Source organism: Fistularia commersonii, chromosome 20 (genome assembly GCF_037954325.1).
Source record: "Fistularia commersonii isolate RoL2024-O1a breed Wild chromosome 20, RoL_Fcom_v1.0, whole genome shotgun sequence".
In the NCBI taxonomy this organism is placed as follows: Eukaryota; Metazoa; Chordata; class Actinopteri; order Syngnathiformes; family Fistulariidae; genus Fistularia; species Fistularia commersonii.
Genome location: NC_141303.1, coordinates 13,490,648 through 13,508,529, shown reverse-complemented (window position 1 = coordinate 13,508,529; position 17,882 = coordinate 13,490,648). Strand labels below are relative to the sequence as shown.

The window sequence follows — 17,882 nt, the reverse complement described above, 5'->3', positions numbered from 1 at the left end:
AAAAAACAAACAAAAAATGTGCAATGTTTCATTTCACTGTGCAATATTCAGAAACTGTGCAATATTTCATCTCATAACAGCTACACTACAATTTTCCCTTCTATCATACTATTGTGCACTCCTTACCTCACTTGTTACTAAGACACTTATAGTTTTATCACTGCTTACCAAGACACTTTATAGTTTCACAGAGACACTTTATAGTTTATTTTTATTTCTAATTCTGCCTTTCTTTTATTATTTATTACTGTTATATTTTCTGTAACTCTGGCACAGCAATTTCCTTCGGGATTAATAAAGTTGTTCTTATTCTTATATTCAATTTCTCTGTACCAAGCTTCTGCTGAAAGATCTTCACAGCCTTGCGCGGAGGATAGAGGAACTAAGAGCAGGCTGTCCTGTTAATGGCTGCGGTGTCGGGAAGGACGGCGAACTCGGCGCTCTCTGGAGGCGCTGGGCCTCCTTACGCCGTGGCGTGGGTCTTCTCATGGCACACACAGAACAGAGAGGAGAGGAATGGAGGGATATCACCACCAGCGTGAGTTCTCCTGTCCACAGAAGCATGGAATAATGACTTCTATCGACCAGGAAAGCAACGGACGCTTTCACATTGCATGTAGATGGAGCAGTGCTGCAGCACCTTGGCCAATCTTCAAGCTGAGGTTCCCGACTCTTCCACTGTGAGTTTCAGTCAAGAGGAACCGCATCGGCTCCTGGCCCGAGCTGAGATGCACAAGGCGGGGATCGAACAAGAGCAGCAGGACTTGGCCTCTCTGGAGCACCGGCTGGAACACGCCTTGAGTTTAACCAGCTCTCAAGATCCGATCGGTCCGGGCCCCATGGGCAAAACACTGGTGAAGATACAAGAGAACATCAGGAGGTTCGTTTGAGACGCGTCATGAAGGTGTTCGCTCGTTCGATTTTGGAAATATTGCAAAGTCGCTGTTCCCCCGCAGCTTGAAAGAGCGAAACTTGCAGTTGGTGGCCGCCGCCCATGCAGAGGAGAAGGAGCGGCAGCAGGTAGAAGAGAGGCTGCGGGAGGTGGAGCAATGGCTCGCCGCCATTCTTCCAAAGTCAGAAGCCAGTTTGGGCCCCCATGAGCAACAGGTTGGTTTGGTGACTGGACATTTATGAAGGCAAAAATGACATACTTTTCTCACTAAACACACAAGCGTCTTTATTTCTTCCTCTTCTCCCCTTGGCTGTTCCCTCCAAGGGTCACCAGAGCCAATCATCTGCCTCCGTCTAACACCATCCTTTGCATCCTATTCTTTCAAACCAATTCCTCTTTCAGAGCACTCATACGTCTTCTTTTCAGTCTTCCTCCTGCCTTGAGGCTAGATTACGCAAAAGGAAAGATGTACATGGAACACCACTTTTAGAATCGGTTGATTTTCTGATAATCCTTTCCATCTCTTCAAAAACTACAGATCTCCTTTTCCCGTGCCCGCGGGGGGAAATCCGAATTTGCTATAATTCACATCGCAAATAGCGAATTTCAAAAGCCTCCTCTATCTACGCTGTCTCATCAGTGGAACAGGAAATGAGCTGATGAAAATATGCTAATCAAAGAAAAGAGGGGAAAAAAAAAAAAAACTACGCGGATGCACTTTTGACCCTCGTGTTGGGTTTTTCTGTTTGTTTTCTGGGCTTTTCCTGTCGCAGGCACTGAGAGAGGATTTGCAGTCCCAGAGGGCCAAATTACACCATATCATGGAAGATGTGCAAAGCCGGTATGCTGAGATTCCGGCTGATATCCACAAGTGGATTCATGAAATTCAACAGTCTCTTCAGGAAGCTGAGGTTAAGGTGAGAGATAGCACATTTATGGCTTTTTTTTTTTTTTGTTCATTTTTTCCCACAAACTTCTTTTTTTTTTTTTTTTTTTTTCCTGCGATGCAGTTACAGGAGGTCAGCTGCCCATTTCAGAAACTGGCTCGACAAGTGGGGGAGTTGAATACTGGTTTGGAGAATGTGAAGGGGCTGCTGCAGCAAAGAAGTTCTACAGTCACTGAAGCTCAAGATATTCTCAAAGTGTGTGTGTGTGTGTGTGTGAGAGGGAGGCGGGAGGGGGGGGGGGTCGGCAGCTGCTGCTTCAAATGCATACCACTTTAATTGTGAATTTTGTTAGTGAAAAATATCAAAGTGTGATCCACCAGTATCTAGTTGTGGGATGAAACAAATGCGACGCACTCGACCAATTATAAGTCATATGTTAAAGTATGATGACCAAATCAAATCTAGAAGCTATAGTATTCTGAGATTTTTTTTGTCTCCTTGGAGCCACATGCGCAAAAACACGGGTCACCCCGTCTTTTCCAGAGAGTGTGGGATGAAATGGACGGTTGGCACAGCCGCTTGATGCTCCTGGAGTGTGAAGTCCAGGATCTGGCGGAGGAGCAGCCAGTCAGAGCGCACATCTTCATGGACCACCTGACCCAACCCCTGCAGCTGTACCAGAAGACAGCCCAGATGGCAGAGCACCGCACCAATTTCCTCAATAAAGTGCGGCACGGGCACAGCATGATAAACTTTCCTCCGATAAATCCCCTCCCGCTTAATATCGTCCGTGCTTTTTTTTTTTTTTCTCTGGTTCAGCTTCCCGTTTGTCTTCAAGAGCTTGAAAACATTTTGTGTAGCTCCGCCTGCTGGTTGGATGAGGCCAGAGCCTGGCTTGGGGCAGCATGCGACTTCACAACAGCCAGGAGTCTTCAGAACCAGGCAAAATCCCTGCAGGTCTGTTAACAGCTGATATTCAGATGCATACAATGATATCCTAATACAGACCTGGGCATTTTACGGCCCGCGGGCCACATGCGGCCCGTTTTGCTTTTTCGTCCGGCCCGCCGAGCTATTTTCTTTGAATATTTTTAGTATTTTTAATCCATATTGAATTTACAAACACCTGATTTTTTTCCTTTCGTTTAATTTTGTGTGGATGATTTTATACAAAATAATATCAGCACATGTATATACATGTATATGATCATCAATGATTTTAAAGTTAAAATTAAGTGTCAAAAAATTAAAAATGTTTAAATTACAATTTTAATTTTGTTCATATTACAATTTACACCCAGGTGGCCCGCATATAAAAATCAAATAAGAAATGTGGCCCGCCAGTCAAAATAATTGCCCACCCCTGTCCTAATAGGTCATTTTTTTTTTTTTTTTTTGTGTGTGTGTTTTTTCATCTTCAATAGGCTCAATGTGTTTGATAGAGTATTACATTACATTACATTACATTGTATTTGGCAGACGCTTTTATCCAAAGCGACTTACAATAGAGGACATAGGGACTGCAAATACACGATGCACAGGAAATATACAGAACAGTAAGCTTGGGTTAGTGAGTTTTTTTTTTTTTTTTTTGGACAAAGACATACACAAACGTACACACACTGCATAGCCTAACTTGCTGCCTAACCTGATCTGGGGCATCAGCGCAGTAAAAAGTCCTGAAAGAGAACAGTTTTTACCTGTTTCTTGAAGGTTGAGAGAGGTGATGCTAGTCTTGTTGCCTCTGGAAGTTTGTTCCACCACTGAGGTAGTAGAACTGAGAACAGTTTTGCCTGAGATCGCTTAGAGCGAGCAGAAGGTATGATGGATTATATCAATGATGGATGTCACAGTAGCGGCGCCTCTGTCGTAAAGAGGAGGGTCGTCAGTTCGATTCCAACTGGGCGCCTTTCCTTGTGGAGTTTGCACGTTTTTCCCGTGTCTGCATATCATAATAGTCCCCACGTCCAAAAACAAAGCATCAATCCCAATTTGGGCGACATGGCGAGGGGCTTTACAGTGTGCATCTTGGAACAGAGCAATCCCGGTTTGATTCCGGCGCTCCTCCTAGCGTGTTGTTGAGCAATACATTGAGCAACGAACTGGTCCGCTGGTGCCACTAAGTGGTTTAATGCAGAGAGGAACTTACTGCAAGATAATATGACATCTGACTGCCTGTTTATAGTAGTTTTGGGCTTTTGTTTATTTGTCTGGGATACAGTTGTGTATCCAAGTTTGTAAGCGATAGTCATGCGACTGCTTTTTTGAATTCTATAAGACCGATGGCTGATTGATGAGCTCCAATATAGGTCATCAATCAGCCACAATTTCCGTGTTAATGCAACACTTCATCTTGTCCCACAGATGGTCTTGGGCGACTCCGAAAGAATCAGAGACACCCTGCAGGCCTTCAGGCCAGTGCTGGCGGAGATCTCTGCTGTGTGTGATGTCAGCGTCCAGGAAGAGCAGCTGGAACAGAATGACGAACGTGTTCACGCAACCCAATGCGACATCACGGAGTCCCTGGAGCCGCTCCTGCAGGCTGCTGCGGTATGCATGGTCACAAGCAGTAATCCTATCCTGAAATTGGTCAGGGATAAAGCTTCTAATTGAAGCATCCTGTGATTTTTAAGCCAAAAAAAGGGGGTGGCTTTTAACACAGTGTCCGTGTCACGTAAAAGTGAGAGAAATGCACGGGGTGAACCGACGTGCGAAAGTCACATTTGTGTCAAATCAAGCTGCAGAAATCACGCTGTCAATCCCTGTCAGGCGGTGGAGGCCCTGGAAACGGAGCTCAAGACGGTGCAGAACAACGTCTCAAAGATCAGGGTGATTTTATCCTCCGCGGAAACTTCTAGCCTGACTTTCAAGGAGCATCTTCACAGTCGGGAGGTGAAAAAAACACGACTGAACATCCTGTACTTTTCAGATTGACGTCACTCCACAGAAACACACATAAAGGAAACAATATCAAAAGTAGATATTTTTATGGCAGGAGTCAGAGGGTTGATTTTCAGTTGGCTTTAGATATTTTTCCCCCTTTTGACTGATTTCTGTCCGACGTGCAGGCACATGATCACAACAACATTTTACAAACAAGGGACATTAGATGTGCAGCTGACAAGCTTACTATTTTCTCTCTCTTAATTAACCCTTATTTTTCCAAAGGTAATCCTGGATAATATTCAGTCAATGCGGGAGACACTGGAAGAGATGGACGCCTGCAAAGGGAGGCTGTGTCTCCCGCAGGGGGCGAAGGAGAATCTGCAGGTGTTCTGCAAATGTAGACCCCTCCTTTTGGAACTCAAAGAGCTGGAACAACTCACTCACCAGCAAGCCACTTTTCTGGAAGTATGACACATAAATGTCACTCTCTACATCACGGGTGCCAACACTTTTCACATTGTGCAACTTTTCAAATGACCATGTAAAAATTATCCACCTACACTAAAAATCGCGAATTCATTTATATATCTACTTCTTCTTCTTCTTCTTTCGGCTTTTCCCGTCAGGGGTCGCCACAGCGAGTCAACTTTCTCCATCTAACCCTATTCTTCGTATCCTCCTCTCTCACACCAACTACCTTCATATCTTCTCTCACTACGTCCATAAATCTTCTCTTTGGTCTTCCGCTAGACCTCCTGTCTGAGGGGGCCTCAGAGCTGATCCCTGATGGAGTCCCACCTCCACCTTGAACTTCTCTGTTACCCCTACAGCACACCGTACCAGTGTCTCACAGCTAGCATACATGTCCTGCACCAGTCTAACATACTTCTCTGCCACTCCAGACTTCCTCATACAATACCAGAGCTCCTCTCTTGGCACCCTGTCATATGCTTTTTCTAGGTCTACAAAAACACAATGCAGCTCCCTCTGGCCTTCTCTGTACTTTTCTATTAGCATTCTTAACGCAAATATTGCATCTGTAGTACTCTTCCTAGGCAGGAAGCCATACTGCTGTTCACAAATGCTGACTTCTGCTCTCAGTCTAGTTTCCACTACTCTTTCCCATAACTTCATTGTGTGGCTCATCAACTTTATCCCTCTATAGTTGTCACAATTTTGCACATCCCCTTTATTCTTAAAAATAGGCACCATCACACTTTGTCTCCATTCTTCAGGCATCATTTATATATCTACTGAATATACTTAGCACAATCTATGTTTCTGCATCTGCCATGAGCCCTTATGGCACACTACAACAGTACATTTTTGGTCAGGGTTCGGGTAACCTTAATCTGATGACTTTCGGAGCAGACAATAGGTGCGGGTAACCAGTCTCAAGCTTTTGAAATCAGTCCCCAAAAAAATGACTGCTGTCTTGACAACTGTGATTTTTAGCTCCTCCACTTTTCCCCTTTTTCTGTTTGCTTTCTGGAGGAAAATAGATGCCGTAGGGTTTATGAATAGTCCAAAGGTGCTTCTGCAGAAGAGCAAAGGTGGATAGATAGATCAAGTAAATGCACTTTTAATGGGACATTTGGAAAAAAAAAAAGCCTTCTTCCCATTGCACGCTCATGATTTACCCTTTGTTTAGAAGAAAAAAATTGAAAGGCTATCTTGTTGATTAGCTGTCTGGAACTCAAAATTGCCTGTGTGCGGTTGACTGAACATGCACTCAGTCAATATGCGCTCTACCAACATTACCTTCAAAATCAACGGGTTGATCACAATTAACAAATTTGGCACCCATGTTCCACACTACACATGATCCTCTAATTTATACTGATTATTATTGAGGACATACGGTTTTGAGGAATATCCCAGATTTCCAATGACTTAGCATTGCCTTGCATTTCAAGATGGGGTATATCTCACAATTTCATTCATGTAGGAACCATAAGAGATTAGTACGATGCCCCTGAGAAAAACACCATGAATATTTGTTAATAAATAATAATAAAACCAGTTATTATGATTAAGAGTGAAAAAATACAACTGTATTATATGCCTTTTATTGGGTGGAGGTCTGTTTCACTAAACAGAAACAGAAAACTGTGAGGCAATGTAGTCTTAACATGAAAGCTGATGAAAGCTGGTTAAAACGCTAATGATCAATTATCTTCTTCTTCGTCTTCTTTCGGCTTTTCCCTTCAGGGGTCGCCACAGCAAATCAACCTTCTCCATCTAACCCTATTCTCTGTAACCTCCTCTCTCGCACCAACTACCTACATATCCGCTCTCACTACATCCATAAATCTTCTCTTTGGTTTTCCTCGAGACCTCCTGCCTGGCAGCTCTAATTCCAGCATCCGTCTACCAATATATTCACTATCTCTCCTCTGCACATGACCGAATCATCTCAGTCTGGCTTCTCTGACCTTCTCTCCAAAACATCTGACATGTGCTGTTTCTCTGATAGACTCATTCCTGATCCTATCCGTCCTGGTCACTCCCAAAGAGAACCTCAACATCTTCATCTCCGCGACCTCCAGCTCTGCCTCCTGTCTTTTTGTCATTGGAACAGTTTCTAGTCCATATATTATCACTGGTCTCACCACTGTCTTGTACACCTTTCCTTTCATTCTGGCCGATAGTCTTCTATCACATAGTACCCCTAATACTTTTCTCCACCCTTTCCAACCTGCTTGAACCCGTCTCTTCACCTCTTTTCCGCACTCTTCGTTGCTCTGGACTGTTGACCCCAAGTACCTGAAATCCTCCAGCTTCTTGATCTCCACTCCCTGCAGCCTCACCGTTCCACCCGAGTTCCTCTCATTCACACACATACGCTCTGTCTCTCTTTCACTAACTTTCATTCCTCTCCTTTCCACCTCTCTAGATTTTCCTCTACCTGTTCTCTGCTCTCACTGCAGATCCCAATGTCATCTGCAAACATCGTGGTCCCGCCTGCAGGGCATATCCACTTACAACACTGAGCAACACACCATCAATTTCCAATTTCAGACACTTAAATCTATCTGACATTCTTTCAACATCCAGAACATTGCTAACAAACTCCTCCTTCAAGATAACTCCTACTCTATTTCTCTTCTTGTCAGTACCATGACAGTACAACTTAAAGCCTGCTCCCAAGCCTCTAGCCTTACTACCTTTCCACCTGGTCTCCTGGACACACAGTATATCCACCTTCCTTCTCTGCATCATGTCAACCAACTCTCTACCTTTTACTGTCATAGTCCCAATATTCAAAGTCCCTGCTCTCAGTCCCAGACTCTTGCCTTTCCTCTTCTATCTCTGCTTCTGAAAATGCCTTCCTCCTTTCCTTCATTGACCTACGGTAGCCCAGTTTCTATTGGTTCCCTGTGGGTCATCGGATCCAGTTTGATCTGATTATTATGTCTTGTTTGTTCGATTGTCACAGGACAAGATTAGAGAGGAGCGGGGAGCTACTGAAGATCACGGCACCAAAAAAAGTTTGAGTCGTTCAGAGGTGATGATGGAGCGAGGTGGATATCCACAAAGACACTTGACCCTGGTAAAAAAAAAAAAATATGGAGAAATAAGGAGAACTTCCACCTTGACTAAAACAATAACTCTGCTGTCTGAGTCAAAATCTTTCATCTGAAATAAGCTTGTCCGCTACTTTTTCGCCGCAATATATTTGGGGTCAATTTTTGGGGGGTAAGGTGCCTGTTAATGCATTCCTGGAAGATACTCGGGGTTGGTGGCTGTTAATAATTCCCCCCTGACGTCTGAGGATGGTCCAGCTATGTCTTCATCACTCGTCTCCAAAAACGTAACACGTCTCTTCGACTGGGCTGGACCAATTTTCCTTCATTTCTTAATCATAACATTTACCCTTGTCCATAAAAACAGGAGGCTCTTGTGGAGTGTAATTCAGAGGAAGAGGTAGAGGATAACAGGAGTTGTCACTCATCATCCTCTGAAACACTAACAAGCAGTATTCCAGAGGTAAATCTATACCAAAGCCTTACGGCCGAGGGAAAAATTTGAGATTTCTTAGCTGCTGTTTCCCCTGGGTTTCATTTCAAAATGTCCCTGTAAGCCACAGTGAACTGTTACAAGTACATTACAAATAACGTATTTCTTTTCAAGAATTCAATATTTACCTCACCTGGTGAACTACTCATTAATGGCAAGTGTGATACTCTGCAATTCTTCCCGTGTTGTGCAACTTCAACTCATCTGAATGCCTTTAGGAATAAGACTTGCATAAGAAATAACACATAGATGGTGAAAGAACCAAAGAACATCCATCCATGCATTCATTCATTCATTCATTGGTGTAACCCAACCAAGTTGGCTAATAATAAACACTAACAATAAATAATCATAAATAATCAATCACCCACATTTTTTTTGTTTGATGCTTTTATAAGTTGCTTTATAAAAGTGTTTGAAATGAAACTCAAAACCCCTCTCTCTGTCGTCTCCCTGCAAATTCATCGAATAATTCTCAACGTAACTGTTTTCCGGCCTCTGTGAGGATGTTTCAAACCCAGCTCCTTTGACAGTGTCAGAGGCAGCTGCTTAAAATTTGTTGCTCCTTTTACACACAAAGAAACGTGCCTGTGTGTGTGTGTGTGTGTGTGCATGCATTTCATTTACATTTGTTGATTCGTTTGACTCATATCCCAGGACCCAGAGGACACGCTAAACTCTTCGGATTTGAAATTTGAAGATATGGCTGAAATGAATCCCCTTTCTGATCTGAAGGTAAATAATATTTGATTGCATTTTGCTGTTCAGTTCCTTTTTTTTTTACAAGTATCTTGCTACACATGAAAATCACAAGTACTTACCTACCTTTAAGGATATAGTAAAGACGCTGCTTATTTAATTTGTTTTGTCTTTTAGTCACCAAGAACAAATGGATCATCTGTAGCACAGAAGTGCTATGAGGGGGCCGATCACCAGGTTTTACAGGAGGACATTGATAAGATGTTTGAACATGAAAATGTCGGAATTTCATCGACAACATTGGAGCCCAAATCAGATCCTGAAGCCGATTCTGTTGAAGAAGACAGACTTATAGCCTCGGTAGCCGCGCCGCCAATCACTCCAGCTATTTCAGCACCCGCGGATGAGGTCACTGCAGCTCCGGATCCACCAGTATCTCAAAACCGTGACCCCCAACAGCCGGGGACCACGATGGAAGACACAAGACTAATTCCTGCGAGACCCGTAGCACCATTCACTGCCTCCACAGCTGAGATCAGAGTGAAAAAGGACAAAGGTCTGTGTTTATCCGGAGAGTTTCATCGAGAAGAGGTAAGTGTTTCATGGAGGAATAGAAAACTCCTTCGGGGTTGTCTTAACAGCAACAAGCCAGTTAAAAACAAGCAAATAGAGATGTTTAATGGAGGACTGCTTTGTTGATATATCAATTTTTTAAACATTTAAACCAAGTAATTCATGAAATAAACATAATGAAAAGTTTCATTCAGCTCACAGAAAACACATTTCAAATATAATATCATTTTTTTTTTTTCCCAGAATTTTTATTTAAGTGTTTATTTTTTTGGTTGAAGGATCAACGTGAAGTGATGGAAGAATCCAGGCAGGTCACGCAGGCGTTGATAAGGTAAAAGTGTTGGAGGAATATGCATGCATCACAGACTGAGAAATATCCATGCTGCTGGATGCTCAGCAACCAAAAACAAAAAAAAAAAACTGCAATATTTCATTTCACTGTGCAATATTCAGAACTGTGCAATATTTCATTTCATAACAGCTACACTACAATTTTTCCTTTTATCATACTATTGTGCACTCCTTACCTCACTTGTTATTAAGACATAGTTTTATCACTTGTTTACTAAGATACTTTATAGTTTCACTGAGACACTTTATAGTTTATTTTTATTTCTAATTCTGCCTTTTTCTTTTTATTATTTATTACTGTTATATTTTCTGTAGCTCTGGCACAACAATTACCTTCGGGATTAATAAAGTCGTTCTTATCTTATCTTATCACTCTGTTCTGCCGTGCAGCCCGGGGGGACTTGGTGGTTTTGACGCGGAGCAGCAGCAGCGATGGAATCGCCTCCATGAACAGATTTCCTTAAAACTCTCCACCCTGAAAAAAGCCCAGGACGAGAATCAAACCCCGGCCAGCTCTGGCGGCGGAGGAACAGGTGAAACGGTAGGCAGATGGAGAAAAATAAATACTTTTTGCACGACATCCACATATATTCTTTAATTGTAAAAGAATCTAAGATTAATCTGGGCGAAATTAGGTCCTTAGAGACTGGTGCAAAGTGGATGCATCCAAGAGCGATAGCTTTTTTTCATATATTGTTTTATATTTTTTCTAAGGATTGAAAGCTGGATCACATTCAAAGGCTAAAAAATGTTTCTGACCGTAGCAGTTGCTTTAAGTAATACTCATAACAACTCAAAAGTACATCAGATATATAGCTGTGGCATTTTTTAAGGAAATGTATGTATACAGCTTCAACAAACACACACTCTTGTTTTTAACATTTTTTTCCATTTAGGGCCCAGAAGGAGGACTGATATTACCAGGATCTGCCAGCGCTGTGCTTCCGCACGCCACAGAAGCCATCCATATGCTAAGACGAATAGTAAGTCGCTTGGGATTTAAAATCTCGGACTCTAAAAATGTGTGACGTTCCAAATTGAGATGTTGTAAAGGGTCTTTACAAAGCTCTTGTAGCTTTAAATTTGATTTTGAACTACATTTGTTATAGGTCCTAATGGAACAGATTTCTCAAACCTCAGGGAATGCGAGTGAAGCCTTAACTATCTGTGCCATTTTAGTGTTTTCAAAAAAAATAAGTAAGCAAAATCCATCAGAACTAACCTAAAAGATATCCATGATACACAAAGTTAAATATGTCAGAGTGTCATGAAACAGCCCTAAATTCTATGAAATGTAACCAATTCCAAATAACCAAACATATACATAATTCCATAATTCGGTGTCGGACCTTCCTGGGCGGCAGAAACATAATTCCAAATATAATACTAAGGCACCAAACAAACGGAAAATGTCCCTGTAGATTTTATATCACCCGACTTAGCTTGACTTTCAAACATTTAATAAACATAGTGGCTGCGATGATTTTTTCCATATTACCTTACAATGGGGAGCTGTGTGTGGTGCTATACATGCTAACATTAGCTCCTCATGCTAGTGAGAATACATTACATTACATTACATTGCATTTGATAAGATAAGATAAGAACGACTTTATTAATCCCGAAGGAAATTGTTGTGCCAGAGTTACAGAAAATATAACAGTAATAAATAATAAAAAGAAAAAGGCAGAATTAGAAATAAAAATAAACTATAAAGTGTCTCAGTGAAACTATAAAGTGTCTTAGTAAACAAGTGATAAAACTGTAAGTGTCTTAGTAACAAGTGAGGTAAGGAGTGCACAATAGTATGATAAAGGAAAAATTGTAGTGTTGCTGTTATGAAATGAAATATTGCACAGTTCTGAATATTGCACAGAATATTTGGCAGACGCTTTTATCCAAAGCGACTTACAATAGAGGACATAGGGACTGCAAATAACACTTGCAAATACAAGATGCACAGGAAATATGCAGAACAGTAAGCTTGGGTTAGTGAGTTTTTTTTTTTTTTTTTTTTTTTGACATAGACATACACAAACGTACACACACTGCATAGCCTAACTACGACAATACAGCTTCTGCCTCATCTTGTTAAAACTCCAGAATGCAAACAACTGATGACGGTCGACGAATCAAGTCTCACCTTTGAAATGACGTATGAGCAATTCTAGCCATATGACAAGTGTTGTACTCAAAGAAATGCTCTGAAAGTTATATGTTTATCTTCCCAGGCATGGTCTGCAGATGAATCAAACTCAAGTGTAAGGGAGAAGCTGCACTCAGCCTTGCAGAGGGTCCTGCTCTGTTTGGATGCCGTAACCGATCTACTGTTGACTCCGAAAGTTGTGGGTGAAGACGCCGCCGAGCTAAGGAGGCTGCAGCACGAGGTGGCTTGTTCGAACACAAGAGATCCAGATGAAAATCAAATCATCATTTCTTCTTACGTCACACCATTCGGTCGCATTGTTTATGCTCATTTCTATAAGTATGAGTCAATCATCGCAAACTTGTGTCCGTCTGATTTCTCGCTCAGTGTGTATGGAATGAACTGGTGGATCTGACTCACCTGCTGGTCAACGTTGAGCCGAAGACCAGATCTTTATTTCAGGAGAAAGAGCCAGGTGCCCTCCTCTGTTTGACTACTTTCCAGCAATGTCTACAAACTGCACAGCTTGTCCTCACCTCTTCAAGCGATCAGTTTATCGAACATCCTGGGCTCACAAACCAGCATCAGGTTTGAAACATGACTCCCATCGTTCTCACAAATTCTCTCGCATGTTCATGATGAGGACCCAGTTTCTCGTGTGGATCAAAATGAACTCTTAAATGCAATTTACAGTATGTCGTATCATACACAATGCAATGTCTGTAACACCCTCCCTCCCAGGGACCCTTTTCCCACCCACTTTATGTTTCTGTTGAGACGGGGCTGGAGCAGGATGTCTCCCCGTGTTTAACGGAAGCGTCTAGTTTGGAGGTAATTAGCTGGGGTACTAGAATTTAATGGGAGCAGTGCTTTTGCTATAAAATAATATCTCAGGGGGTATTGTTACCGAAATGGCCAAATTCCACCCTTTCCTTTTGGATGTTCCTTTCAGGAGTCGCCACAGCCAATCATCTAACCCTATTCTCAGCATCCTCCTCTCCTAACTCACCTAACTTCATGGCCTCTTTCACTACATCCATAATTCTTCACATCGGTCTTCCTCCAAGCCTCCTGCCTGGCAGCTCCAACCTCGGCATCCCTCTAGCAATAAGTCATCTGTCTGACTTTCTCCAAAACATGCAGTGTGTGTGTACGTTTGTGTGTCTCTGTCAAAAAAAAAAAAACAAAAAAAAAACCCTCACTAACCCAAGCTTACCGTTCAGTATATTTCCTGTGCATCGTGTATTTGCAAGTGTATTTGCAGTCCCTATGTCCTCTATTGTGAGTCGCTTTGGACAAAAGCGTCTGCCAAATGCAATGTAATGTAATGCAATGTAATGTAACATCTAACATGAGCCGTCCCTCTGAGTGACTCATTCCTGATCCTATCCATCCTCCTTAGTCCCTTCCTCAATTCATGTCTTCCTCAAAACCATACAGCATCGCTGGTCTCACCCCTGTCTTGTACACCCTGACACTTTTCTCTAACCGCTCCAAAATGCTTGTGTTTCTTCACCGCTTCTCCACACCCTCCATTGCTCTGGACCGTTGACCCTGACTATTTCCTCGAATGGCCAAATATCTATCTCTTAAAACGGCTTGGCTCCAATATCTGATGATCACTATTTGTGGAGCGATAGTCCAAAACAAAACAAAAAAAAAAAAAACCTGCAATCATGTGCTTCTCGTGCGTCTCCTAGCTGTGCGTACCGGGGAGCCATCAAGGAGAAAGTCAGAAAGGCGAAGCCATTTTACAGAAAGATTCACAGTCTCTGCTTCGGGGAATACGTTGCCTCCTCGAACTGGGCGAAGAATATACAATGGCAGGTCCGGTGATCCAGGATCGTAACCAGCTCAATGCTATCCTCTGTGGACAAAAGGTACCCCTTACTCTGCTTCCGGGAAGACTTTCAGCGTGCACGCGGATATTTTTGAAAAAAACTTCCACTAATGTGGAAGCTTTGTTGGTTTAAAAAGGTTCAACCTACTGCTGCATGAACAGCCTTGTTGAGCCGCATTATGTAATAACAGTGCATTTTGTAATAAACGTCCAAAATGTAATCACTTTTTTCATTTCATTTTGTAATAAAGCCGCATTTTGTAATAAACTGCCCCAACGCATATTGTAATAAATTTTGCCGCATTATGTAATAAGTTATTACATATTGAGAAGATTATTACAAAATGCACATGCAACTTTTTTATTTTCTAGGAAATGTAATAACATGGTGCATTATGGAATAACAATTCTAAAGCATAAGTTTGTTAATTGTATTTTATTTTACTTAAAAGTATTTGTAAAAGCTAGGCCTATTATTAGTATCACTGTATTAGCCTAGTAGCAGTACTTAGCAATTACTATCAGTACACTATTCAAAGGTTGCATTAGCAGAGAATATTCTATAAATTCCATGTTATTACATTTCCTAGAGAATGAAAAAGTTGCAAGTGCATTTTGTAATAATCTTCTCAAAATGTAATAACTTATTACATAATGCGGCAAAATTTATTACAAAATGCGGCAGTTTATTACAAAACGCAGCTTGATTACAAAATGAAATGAAAAAGTGATTACATTTTGGACGTTTATTTACAAAATGCACCGTTATTACAAAATGCGGCTCAACAAGCCTCGAATAACTATGATAAGGTGCCACACAGCTGTCATAATTTGCAATAATTTCACTTCATTTCTGCCATTCCTCTCGGTGATCCAGAAGCTGCAGCGAGCCCTCGGGTCTCAGTCGGCCTTCGCGCGTCATCTGTTCCGACACCGGCAGGAAGCACTCAAGTTTCAGGAGGATGAGCGGCTGCGTCTGGAAAAGCGTGTCAAAGCTTGGCGACTGGAAGCTCTGGAAAGCGAAGTGGCTTCTCAAATGAGACTCCAGGTTCGTAATTAACGTTCGCTGGAGGCGTCGTACCCGAAACATCAGTTTGGAGAAACGGCGTCGCGTCGAATTGAGATGTACATTTTTTTGAAACGAGCCCGTTCACGCAGGAGTGGGTCCGCTGGGAGGACGATTGCGCCCGTTTGAGCGGGACGCTGGATGAATGTGAGACCTTCATCGGCAGAAGAGACTTAGAGGGAGAGGGTGATGAGGATTCCGCGGCCCTTCAGAGATTGCATATCCACCAGGTAAGCCGTTCAGGCTCCGGCATGTATCGATAAACATGAAGGGTCCGTTACTTCACGATGCCGATATAAAACAAGATCACGTGTTCAAAAGCAGAATTAGTGGGAAAGAGCAGGAATAAGTACATACACGCAGAATCACCATGGGAATGTTGGTTCTGCCATGAATGGATTAACCGGCTCAATCTAGATAGGGATTAATCTTATTTTTTTGGAAAACATTTGCATGTTGTCTCGCAGTTTTTCCACAGAAAGGAGCATAGATGGCGTTAAAATCAACAAACACATTCACTCAAACTAGGACCCCCCTAAGAGGCTTCCCTACCACCTTATCCAGTGTTCTCTTCATTTGCGGTGCCGACTTGGCCTCCAAACTGAATCTCACTCCCGATGCGTCAATCGCTGAACAGTGAAAGTTCCCCTAACGTCACATGTCAAGGCGTGAGAATCCGTTTCTCGTAATTTTGCGACGAACCTGGAGGGTCATGTCTGCATCAACATCTGTATCTATATCTAAACGAAACCCAAATAACCAAACCGCACATTCCTGGTTCAATTCCTGGCTCCTCCTCAAGTGTTGAAATGTTGTCGAGCGTGTCGTTGAAAGAGAATTGATTTCCCCACGAGGGATTAATAAAGAAATAATTATAATTAAAAGGCAAGATTCTCTGACGCTCAGCCTTGGAGCGAACAAAGAAGGGGCAAAGGTGCGTTCAATGTTATGACAGTCAGTGTTTGGATTATCTTCATCCCTAATCATTTTCACTTAACCGTCCCTTTCTGCCAGTGTGCTATGTTTTTTTTTTTTTTGTTTTTTTTTTTTAAATAAAACGCACAGTATCCTCACATTGCCTTGTTTGGGTGGAGAGTCTGCATTCATTCATAACACTGGACCATCACCACCTTTTCTCAGAGAACCCTGGCACAGCTTGAGGAAGGCAGAGCGACTTTGGGGCGGCTGCTGGATCGGAGAGAGGCGATACAGGCTGAACCGATGTTTCCTACCTCAGTTGGCCTCACAGGGGGTGCTCTGGAGCTGCGATGGCGAAGCGCCTACAGGCGGACGGAGCAGGAGATCCGGCGGTGTCGGACCTTCCTGGGCGGCTGGGACAGGTAGGCCAGGCTCAAACATACAAAGTAACCTTGGGTTGAGATGAAGAAAAATGTCATTTAAAAATGTAAAAGCTACTGACAGTTGGCCAATGAAGGGTCATTCCTACCTACAGGAAGCTGGGACTGTTTATTTTCTTATCAATGCTTATCAATGCAGCGACGCTAAGGGTGGCAGCAGCGGTGATGTTGATGCATGGTTCATTTTGTGCGCCGGTAAAACATATACCCATGTCTTGAATTTGAAAGAAATCATATTTGATTTTTCCAATAAAGAAGGGTTCGGTAAATGCACATATGAAAGTGGTGGGGTTCAGTACCTCCAACAAGGTTAAGAAACACTGTTTCAGTGGAACAGTCCTATTTTGACAATCTAACCCAGCTACATATCTTAATCTTCTTCGACCCCCAGATTCCAAACTGATTCTGCTTCCGTCAGTCAGTGGTTAGTCGATGCTAACGGACGCCTGAAGACTTGGTCAGTCCTCGGCGACTCAGCCGACCCCGACCAGGAGTGTGTTCACAGGAATCTGATCCGGCTGCTAGTAAGTGAAGACAGAAAAACAGTTAGCGAGTCTGAAGGTGAAGCTGGTAACAGACTGAACAAACGGACATTAGTTTGTAATGACGGTCATGACATTCTTCTTCTCCCACCTAGCATGGGAATGCAAAAACTACTTTTTCCAAAAACCAAGTTGAATCAGTCAACTCCCGATCATATCTCTTAATGTAAATTTTGCAAACCTGTATGTTTATAGACGATGACAAATTCTCACAGTATCTGACATTATTAGCAATGACAACCGCACGATATAAGCCTCCTTCCCAATTCCCAATCAAAAAAGAATACGAAACTATAAAGTACCCAGAGCATTTTAAGATGTCTTCAAAGTTCCGTAATTGTCTTATTAAAACTAACTTATCGAAAAATAATCACGTGTTATTTATTCCCTCGAGGACTTTTCCCTGGAGATGGGGGTCATGGCTGCTAAGAGGGCCACCGTGTCGCAAGAAGCCAATAAGCTGCTGGGCTTGAGGGACGCTGACTGTCCCCGTCTGAGGGCTCGTCTGGTGGAGCTGGAGGCCGGCTGGAGCCGACTGACCTTTGACCTTCTGAGGATACAAGACCAACAGCAGCAGGTACCGTTTTATGCAAAGAGTGGTTCTGTTCAACTCCACAAGTAA

The 17,882-nt window shown here is 42.5% G+C and overlaps 1 protein-coding gene across 1 annotated transcript in view; it reads left to right on the top strand.

Annotated features, from left to right (window-relative positions):
• The window catches only part of LOC147223014 (nesprin-2-like), a 60,096-nt gene that overhangs the window by 9,940 nt on the left and 32,274 nt on the right, over nucleotides 1-17,882 (top strand). The window contains exons 10-35 of the mRNA XM_086167428.1: nucleotides 338-538; nucleotides 621-880; nucleotides 957-1,107; nucleotides 1,666-1,809; nucleotides 1,903-2,034; nucleotides 2,323-2,505; nucleotides 2,599-2,736; nucleotides 4,144-4,329; nucleotides 4,549-4,671; nucleotides 4,948-5,130; nucleotides 8,105-8,218; nucleotides 8,560-8,655; nucleotides 9,343-9,420; nucleotides 9,562-9,975; nucleotides 10,236-10,288; nucleotides 10,699-10,849; nucleotides 11,205-11,291; nucleotides 12,540-12,695; nucleotides 12,842-13,042; nucleotides 13,196-13,285; nucleotides 14,155-14,334; nucleotides 15,172-15,342; nucleotides 15,453-15,590; nucleotides 16,501-16,700; nucleotides 17,110-17,242; nucleotides 17,655-17,837. Of these exons, the coding sequence (XP_086023554.1) occupies nucleotides 338-538; nucleotides 621-880; nucleotides 957-1,107; nucleotides 1,666-1,809; nucleotides 1,903-2,034; nucleotides 2,323-2,505; nucleotides 2,599-2,736; nucleotides 4,144-4,329; nucleotides 4,549-4,671; nucleotides 4,948-5,130; nucleotides 8,105-8,218; nucleotides 8,560-8,655; nucleotides 9,343-9,420; nucleotides 9,562-9,975; nucleotides 10,236-10,288; nucleotides 10,699-10,849; nucleotides 11,205-11,291; nucleotides 12,540-12,695; nucleotides 12,842-13,042; nucleotides 13,196-13,285; nucleotides 14,155-14,334; nucleotides 15,172-15,342; nucleotides 15,453-15,590; nucleotides 16,501-16,700; nucleotides 17,110-17,242; nucleotides 17,655-17,837 (4,146 nt within the window). The remainder of the gene's footprint in view (nucleotides 1-337; nucleotides 539-620; nucleotides 881-956; nucleotides 1,108-1,665; nucleotides 1,810-1,902; nucleotides 2,035-2,322; nucleotides 2,506-2,598; nucleotides 2,737-4,143; nucleotides 4,330-4,548; nucleotides 4,672-4,947; nucleotides 5,131-8,104; nucleotides 8,219-8,559; nucleotides 8,656-9,342; nucleotides 9,421-9,561; nucleotides 9,976-10,235; nucleotides 10,289-10,698; nucleotides 10,850-11,204; nucleotides 11,292-12,539; nucleotides 12,696-12,841; nucleotides 13,043-13,195; nucleotides 13,286-14,154; nucleotides 14,335-15,171; nucleotides 15,343-15,452; nucleotides 15,591-16,500; nucleotides 16,701-17,109; nucleotides 17,243-17,654; nucleotides 17,838-17,882) is intronic.